The sequence below is a fragment of the Carlito syrichta genome, unplaced genomic scaffold (assembly GCF_000164805.1).
Source record: "Carlito syrichta isolate Samal-C Ts95f unplaced genomic scaffold, Tarsius_syrichta-2.0.1 Scaffold305319, whole genome shotgun sequence".
NCBI lineage: Eukaryota > Metazoa > Chordata > Mammalia > Primates > Tarsiidae > Carlito > Carlito syrichta.
This window is the reverse complement of record NW_007249415.1, coordinates 159,409-168,916: the sequence shown is the minus strand read 5'-3', so window position 1 is coordinate 168,916 and position 9,508 is coordinate 159,409. Positions and strand designations below refer to the sequence as shown.

General features: G+C 42.9%; 2 protein-coding genes across 2 annotated transcripts in view; one reads left to right on the top strand and one right to left on the bottom strand.

Moving 5' to 3' along the window:
• Positions 1-9,508, top strand: part of TSPEAR (thrombospondin type laminin G domain and EAR repeats) — a 201,016-nt gene that overhangs the window by 37,759 nt on the left and 153,749 nt on the right. The window lies entirely within an intron of this gene.
• Positions 3,924-5,275, bottom strand: LOC103263889 (keratin-associated protein 10-3-like). The gene is made up of 4 exons (XM_021714200.1): positions 4,976-5,275; positions 4,643-4,894; positions 4,455-4,546; positions 3,924-3,972 (listed from the first exon to the last, which is right to left on the bottom strand). The coding sequence occupies exons 1-4, from the start codon at positions 5,273-5,275 to the stop codon at positions 3,924-3,926; spliced, it is 693 nt and encodes a 230-aa protein (XP_021569875.1).

Genomic DNA, 9,508 nt, shown 5'->3' with positions numbered 1-9,508 from the left:
GTAGAGATGAGGTCTCGCTGCCCAGGCGGGTCTCGAACCCGCCGGCTCAGGCAATTCACTCACCTCAGCCTCCCAAAGGCGTGGGATTACAGACTTAGCCACCGAGCCCGGCGAGATTTTTTTTTTTATTTGCACAGGAAAACTTTAAAGTATTGACCTGCTGCCTGTTTTTGTATATAAGCTGGTTTTTTTCTTTTCTTTTCTTTTCTTTTTTGAGTTTGAGTCTCACTCTGTTGCCTAGACTGGAGTGCAGTGGCACACTCACAGCTACCCCAGAGTCGACCTACTGGGCTCTGGTGATCCTTCCACCTCAGCCTTCCAAGTAGCTGGAACTACAGGCATACATTGCCATGCCCAGCTAATTTTTTATTAATTGTAGAGACAAGGTCTTGCCAAGTTGCCTGGGCTGGTCTTGAACCCACGGGCTAAGGCAATCCACTCGCCTCCGCCTCCCAAAGTGCTGGGATTACAGGCTGAACCACTGAGCCTGGCCCCTTGTATATAAACTTTTATTGGAATACAGCATGCCATTTGTTTCTGCATTGCTTATGGCTTGTCATATTATAATGGTGGAACTGAGTAGGTATGGAACAGACCATAACATGTAAAGCCTAAAATATTTGCTATCTGCCCTTTACAGATAGTTAACCAACCTATGCCACAGAATAATCTATACAAGAAGTCATTTGTTCATGCAACAAATACATACATTATGCAAAACTTCTATGACTTTCTAATTGTACATCTGTACAAACGGAGTATCAGCCACACCGAATGCATGAAAGATGCATGAGATAACCTATGTAAAATACTTATTATTACAGTGCTTGGTGTGAAGTAGACCTCATACCTATATCTTTTTTCACATCTCTCACTCCGACTTACTGGTTTCTTTTTAACCTGTTTCGTGTTTCCATCCTAAATCTATATTTTAAAAATAACTTAAATAATCTCTGAATTAGATTAAATTATTATTTTTCTCAGTAAAAAGCACATTGTTATACTTTTCTGATAATTTTTTGTTATTAACACACATCTTATTTTTTGGCACAGTTTATATATATATACTTATATATATTAATTAAATATTTTAGTCCTTAAATTTTAGGGAAAACCTAGGAAGCAAGAAACCTTGAATTATCTGTCACATGTCAGTATTTTACAGATAAGAGACACTTTATAATTTTTAGAAACAAGCTTTCTTATTTTTTAAAATTGGAAATAATTCCAACATTTAATGAGTATCTATTATTGAATTTAATACAACTTTAAGATTCAAATTATAAAAAAGTTCATTTGTAGATATTTATTTCATTTATGTTTACTTAATTTATTACTTTTTCTCTTTACCTCGTTTACCAATAAAAACTGAGGTATTAGAAAAAGCTAGTTATCATTCTAAGTTATTCCTTGTCAGCCATTTTTATAACCTGTGACTATCAGGAAAATAAAAGTTAAATATATGGGTATTTTGCTGATAACTCAGAAGATACACCTGTTTTATTAAGTCAACAATATTAAATTGCTCTTACTTAAAATATGCACAAAGGTCATTTTGTTTTAGCTAGGTATACAGTTTTATAACCTTCATGTCACAACCTGACTTCTTAACATATTTAACAGAGACAAATGTAAAATGGTCTCACTCATTAATCCAGGCAAAACTATATGATGACAATTTTGAAGATATTTTAATTTCAATTTTACCAAAAATTTTAAAACCAGCTTATTTGTTAAAGATTTGCATAATTCATGTGAACTTGGAAAATATTTAGGCTTACAAATTTTGGAGTGCTCATTTATTTATACGTCAGTTTGGTACCATGTAGACACAGCATATAACATAATACATATACAAATATGTAGACACATCTAAGCACATATACACACAGATAAAGATCTTATAACTTTCATTTTAGAATTTTGGTCATGAGCTAGGACCACAAATTCATTAATTTGAATAATGGATAATTGGATCCAAGTTGGATCCAAATTACATTTCTGACAAAACTGTGACCTAGTCACATGGCTAAACTTTATTTAATGGGTAATCCAGTGAAGGTTGTGAACCAAAATTTTGGGTAAAGCAGTTTCTATAGCAGTTTAATTTTAAAAACCTATTTTCTCCCTCCTCTCCCCCTTCAGCTTCAAATGAGGTTAGGGTTAGATTTTTAATGTTTGTATTTTAGCTAGAATTGACTGAATTATATATATATATTACAAACCCAAATCAGCCGGGCACAGTGTCTCACGCCTGTAATCCCAGCACTTTGGGAAGCAGAGGCAAGAGGATTGCCTGAGCCCACAGGTTTGAGATAAACCTGAGCAACATGGTGAGATCTCATCTCTACAATAAATTTAAAAAAAATCAGCCAGGCATGGAGGTGCATGTCTGTGGTTCCAGCTGCTTGGAAGGCTGAGGTGGAAGGATCACCTGAGCCCAGCGGGTCAAGGCTGCGGTGGCTGTGAGTGTGCCACTGCACTCCAGCCTGAGCGACAGAGTGAGACTTCGACTCCAAAAAAAAAATTGTGTTGTTTGAAGTCACTGAGTCTGTGGCCACAGGACCCTTGCATAGCTTCTCTGTCTCACAGCCTGGTGTTTCTACCTCCTCGGTTTTGCTTAGCTGTGAGCTGTCTAGGGATGGGTGGCATGCCTTAATGTCTGAAAACCCCCATTTTTGGCCACTTCAGTGTTAAGTCTCCTTAGTAAACTGCTCCCATCCAGGGAGATATTTGCAAGTGGAGGCGGCACATGCATTATACACAAAGCCACTCCTGCCTGGGGAAGGAATGACAAGAAGAAGAAAAGGGGAGGAGAGAGACGTTCCCTTGGCAAGGCTGTGGCGACTGGGCTTTTCTTCTGCCTTTAGGTGCCTGGGTGTCACTCTACCTCTCATGGCCCATCCACTGCAAGAACTCTTGCCCTCAGCTTCTCCAGCCAGGAGGAGGCCCTAGTCCAGCCTCCACCTGCTGAAGACTGTCCTGCCTCTGGGCTCCCCTTGCCAGGCCTTAAGCTCACTCCTGGAACTCTCTCCCAGGAGCCCACACCCTGGGGAACTGTCAGCAAGTTTTGCCCTTGCCTTTCTCCCAGAGCATCTGGCACAGACTCTGGCCTCATACTTCTCGGCTGCATCAGACCCAGGGCCTTGTTGTCCCATTTCCAGGGATCTCCAAGGTGCCCTCTCTCCAAGCCTGAAGGAAGTCCCAGGCCCCAGGCCCTCCTTTCTAGAAAATCTTTACCCAACCTCCAGCCTCCCTTCCATGGACTCTCCACCCTTGTTTGGGGCCAGAGTTGGAGGGTGTGTTAACATCCAGGGTCTCCTGCCACAACACAGACCACCAAAAGTAAGTTTATGCTGCTCTAACAGAAGCTTATGTTTCATGTTTCTGGAGGTTTGACAGTAAGGTGTCAGCAGGGTTGGTTTTTTCTAAGGCTGTGAGGGACAATATCTCGTTGGCCTCTTTCCTGGTATCTGGTGGGTTTCTTGGACTTTTGGCGCTTCTTGGCTTATAGAAGTATCACCCGATCTTTGCCTCCATGGTCATGTGGTATCTCCCTGTGTCCCTGCGTCCAGATCTCCCCTTTGATAAGGACATCAGTTGTACTGGATCAGGGCTCCTTACTAACAACTTTCACGTGATTACATCGGCAAAGGTCCTATTTCCAAACAAGGTCACATCTAGAGACATTAGGGGTTAGCGCTCCAAGATTACTTTTTTTGAAGGAACACAAGACAGCTCACAGAGAGTTTGGCGCAAAGCCACAAGACCTTGCTGACAGTGTCCCGCACAGTGGGGCCCTATCCCTTGGACTGTGACATCTTTCATCTTGACTCCTTGGGAAGGAATGGTCCACTCTGAGAATCTGCTTTGTTAGACCCCTTTGGGACACAGGAGGAGCCCCCTGTGCACAGAGAAAGGGTCTACGCCAGTCTTGATGGTGGCCCTGCTTCTGTCCGGGCATCAAAGCGGCTGCAGAAGGAAGGAGGCCACGTGGGGGATGCAGGTGCTGACTGCAGGAATGAGCTCTCAGGTCCCAACTGGACAGAGTTTCTGCTTCTTCCCAGCTCACTGTCCCCCTGGATGGGAGGGGATAGACATGGGCAGGTGGCGTGGGGTCCACTTGGAACCCAAGCCTCTCTCCCCTGTCCAGCCTGGAGGCCTATCCCAGGCTTGGTCTCAGGCCATGGGAAGGGAAGTGGACAGATCATCTGTGCTTTCAAATCCTGCAAATCTGGTTCCCAGATCGGGGGCTGTCACAGGGTCAGAGGAGGAGCAGCAAATACGCACCAGCTCACATGTCCTGCCACAAATTATGTATTGATTATAGCAATTGATCTTTTACACAGGATGCAGCCATGCCCAAGAAGGGAGTGCTGGAGTCCCCAGGTCACCCACAAAGGGACTTGTGGGTCACCTCTTCCTGGGGGGTGGGAAGAAGTATGGCATGTTACATGCACAGTGCCTTCAGGCTGCCACATGGGGTCACAGAAAGAAAGAGGGTGGGTCTGAGGCCACCAGAGGCTGCTGAGAGTGGAAGCCCTGTCTGAGAGGCAAGACACAGGATGGGTAGATGGAGACAGAACTGTCAGCAGCAGGGCTTCTGCAGGGAGAGGCCTCAACAGGCTGGGTGGGAGCATACGGGGTAGTAGACAAGGGATACACAGGAGGCCGGGCAGCAGCAGCTGGGCTGACAGGAGGAGGCGGGGGCACAGCAGGAGGGGACAGGCACACAGCAGGTGGGTCTGCACACAGGGTTACAGAGGAGGGACACACAGGAGGAGGGGCAGCAAGTTGGCTGGCAGCTAGACTGCTGGCAGCACAAAGAGGAAGCACCAGAGCAGAAGGTCACACAGCAGATGGGCTTGCAGCACACAGTCTTGCAGCAGATGGGCTTGCAGCAGGGTTGCTGGCAGGGAGAACAGGTACAGCAGGAAGGCTGGCAGCTAGACTGCTGGCAGCATGAAGAGGAAGCCCCAGAACACACAGGTTTGCAGCAGACAGGCACACAGCAGCCCTGCTGGCAGGGAGAGGAGATGCAGCAAGCCGGTTGGCAGCTAGATTGCTGGCAACACAAGGGTGTGCAGGAGCTGATGTAGACTGACTGGTAGGTGCTGGACACACAGCTCACTGGGGTGCAAACCAGGCTCAGGCAGGGGGCTAGGGAGCAGCAGTTGGGGGCACAGCAGAGGGGCTCGCAGCAGCTCTCTGGACAGTTGTCCACCTGCCAAGGGTCAGTGTAAGTGCTGGAGCAGATGGACATGGTGTGTTCCATTAAACTTGTGTGTAGGTTACAGGACTTTGTTTCCTCATCTCTTCTTGTTTTGACCCCAGAAAAGATGTGGAAAATATTTGAGACAGGCTTGTCCTGAGTTGAATTTTCAGGGATGAAAACACCAAAGGAAAAATTTTGGTTCCATCAATCCTGTGTTTGGATGGAATGAAATATTTTTATGACTTTGAGCATTTTAAAACATAAACATGAAGCAAAATGTGCACTTCTTATAAAATCAGCTGGCACAGAGGAGTAGGTATCAGGAGCTATGGGTCCCACCTAAGTCACTTGTGCCTGTAAAGAGAAGACATGAGACTCAACATCCATTGGATTCAGGCTTTCTCTTTTTAGATCTCTTGTTTTACTATGATGCACTCAGGTGCCTCTCTTTGCAGATTTGAAGCTTAATCTTGGTTTTTTCCATTGTTGTGATGTCACAATGAATGATCAAATACATTTTCTTATGTGGTGACACGAAGATATGCATTTTAAGACTCTTGAATGTGTGAAAATGGGTCAACCCTACCATCATGCATATGTGACAGTTTGGCTGGGTATAGAATTCTGGTTTTAATGAAGCATTTCCCCAAACCAATGAACATGCCCTCCATTTTGGTGTCATCTTGGTGTTGCTGATGTTGATCTTATATCTTTTTAACAGTTTGTCTCTATTTTAAAACATTTATTTACCTCTTTAGGAATGTTGTGTGTGCGTGTGTGTGTGTGTTTTCTTGTTCCAAAATGCCATGTTTTACATTCTAGGCTTATGTATTTTTTTACTTTCTGTGGTTAGAGCACATTCAGCCTTTGGATGTAAAGACTCATGTCAGGAATGTTGTTGCATTGTTAAAATTCATCTTCTCTTTCCTCTGTGACTGTTGATTTAATACTGTGATGAATGAAATACATTCTCCACTCACTCTGCTGATAAAAGACTGAGTTGCTTTATCCTTGTGCTTGGGTTTTTGCTCCAATTTAACACGCATCAGTTTCCATGTGCATCTCTTTTCCAGAAGCATAAATGGGACCCCACTGAGCCTCCCTTGTTTGTTTTTAGAGTGTATTGTTTTTCTTTTTCTATAATTTTTTTTAACATTCTCTGGTGAGTATTATAGAAGTTGTTTCAGAACCATGTGCTTAATCCACCCTTCAGAGTGAAGGAACCAGTGTCACTTTTAGGAAACCGCAGGAATGCTGGTCTGGCTAGGATGACAGATGTGCATGGTCAAGTGTGAATTCTGCAGATCAGACACACTGTGAAGGGTAAGTTAGAGCACATTATACAAATGCAGAAGTGCTGAGGGGAGATAAGTGACCTCTGAAAGAGGGTAGTGGCTGGTGGTCAGCCTGAGAATACATGGATTCTGACTTTTTTCTCTCCTGACTGTAGAGGGCTGTGCTTTTTTCATGGCTCCCAGGAACATGTGTGTTTTGTGAGTGGGACATGGGTTGGGGATGTTGTCCTGAGGTCAGTGGGATGTGGGAATCCCGATGGTGGCTCCTGGGACAATCTCTAGGGCTTGTATTATAATTTTCTTTACTTTTCCCCACTGCTGTTCCTGGGATCCCCTTCATGGAATGGGCATGGTGACTTCTTTCTCTCTTCTCAACTGTTACGCGTCACCTTATTACCTCCCTTCTCCATGGCCACTGGTCTTGCCAGCTCTGGACAGAGTATTCTCAAAGACTCCTCCCATGATTCCTCCAGGGTCTCAGTGCCAGCTCCCCATCTAGGCCCCACCCTCACTGGGGACAATTCCTTTTGGATCATGTAGCTTTGGTTGGGAACTGGCAGGGCGGGGCCCCTGATGATCACATGATCAATGAAATTTGAAAACACACAAAAGCTCTCTAGCTTCAGATGGAGAGTGGACATGCAAAGATGAGCAGGCTAGGTCCTGGTGGGCATGGACCTGGAAGATGATGCAAACCTAGTGCGGAGGGTGGCTGGATGCCAGTCCTCTGCAAGTGACTTGTGTTTTATTTATTCCATTCCACAATGTGTACTTTCAGTTTATTTTACTCTCTTCCCTTGTGGGCTGTGAGCCCCGCTCAGCACTGGATGAGGGTACAACTGCACTGCTGGTCTTGTGTCTGAGGTGAAAGAAGTTCCTTCTGTGACTCATGCTGAGCTGGTAGTCACTGGTTTATAGCATGGTCTTGACCTTGTGTAGGCAACTTCTTTCTACCGAGGTCACCAGGAATGTTGACTTGCCTTGAGTTTTTAAGAAAAGAATGAGTTGATTTTTGGGCATGTGTCTGTGTTCTAATCTACTGAGAGTTTAATGGCTTTTCTGCTTCTATTTATTAGTGGAGTAGATGATATCATTTTCTGACATATTCCAAGATCCATATCTACTTGATAATGGCTCATAAATATTTTCCCTAGCTTTATGGAGGTATTATTGAAAAAATCAGATTATAGAGCTCTAAGGAGTACAATATGATGGTTTGGTGACATGTACATTGTGAAATTGTCACCACCATCAAGCTAATTAACATACACACCACTTCACATAGTTGGTTTTTCTTTTGTGGTGAGAACACGTAAGCTGTACTATTAGCAAATTTGCAGAATACAATACAGTATTATCCTGCTGTATGCTGTATATTGGATTGTAGTAAACTCACTGTGTGGTTCCTTACATTTCCAGAACTTAGCCATCCTGCATAACTGAAGGTCTGTACCCTTTCCTCAACATCTCTCTATTGTCTTCACCCCAGGCTGGGATAAACAACATTCCATGCTCTGCTTTTATGGCCTTGACTTTTTTCATTTTACATGTCAGCGTGATTGTGCAGTGTTTTTCTTTCTGTGTCTGGTTTATTTCACTCACCCTAATATCCTCTATTGCATTCATGTTGCCTCAAATGACAAGATTTCATTCTTGCTTATGACTGAATCATATTCCACTTGTGGGCAACCCTCTCAGGTCTCCTCCCACTGTGGGGGCATTTCTGTCCTCTTAATAAATCCTACTTTTTAAAACAATAAATTAAATAAAATAATATACTAAACCAAACTAATATAAAAAGGTATTCCACTGTGTATATAGGTCACAATTTCTTCATCCATCTATTTATTGGTGGACACTTAGGTTGATTCCATAGCTTGGCTATTGTCACTAGTGCTGCAATGAACACGGGGGTGTAAATATCTCTTCCACAGACTGATTTCTTTTCTGCTGCATAAATACCCAGAAGAGGGATTTCTGGATCATAGGATGGCTCTATTTTTAGTTTTTGAGGACCTTCCATATGGTTTTCTATAATGGGCATATTTAATGGTTTACTTTTCTTTCAAATAGTTTCTCTTATTCCCTCCCCAGTGCCTCCCTCCGTGCCTCCCTCCCTCCTTCCCTCCCTCTCTCTTCCTGCCTCCTTTCCTCTTTCCCTTCCCATCTCTCTCATTTCTGTTTTTGACATCAGGGCTTGCCAATGTTATCAGATAAATTTAGAAGACTTCTGATATACTCTATGCCTCAGATGTTTTCACTATCACAGGAAAGGTCTTTACGCCGAAGGCTGGTGTATATACCTTTAAAACCATCTGAATCGGTACCTTTTAAAGAATAGGATCTTTAAATACCCTTTCAATTTTTCCTGAACATCATTGCATTCAAATTTTCATGTAATTAGGGTAGGTAGTTTATATTTTTTAGAACTTGGTACATTTCATTTACAGTTTCAAATTATAGGGTGAATATACCCATATTAGTTCATTATACTTAAAAACAGCAGTGTCTGGATGAGTGAGCCTATTTATTTTTTATTGTTCAAGCTTATTTATTTGTATTAGATTTTCCATAGCTTTTAAAGTTTATTGATACTTTTAAAGGACCAGTCTTTGTTTCATTGTTTATTAATTTTACTTTAAAATTTTTTAATGTTGTTTCCTTTTACCCTTTAAAATTTAATTTTAGCATCTTCTTCTTGCTTGTGGAGTTGACTGCTTTATTTTGCTGTGTATCCCATACATCTGTGGATGTAAATTTTTGTTAGGAAACTTTTCCAAACCTTCTTGGTTTATGTATAGCCTGTTGTCAGCATTATTCGTATAAGTAGTGTAAAATACCCAGTGTAACTTGCGTCACAAAACAAAAACTTGTAGGATAGACTTGAACTCTTCCAAGTGGATGATGTCCACATCACAGCAATGGTTACTGACAGTGTTGTCCTCGCACAATGCCCTGTTGGAGTCTACCTGTGGATTTACAGTCTTCTCTTCTGAAC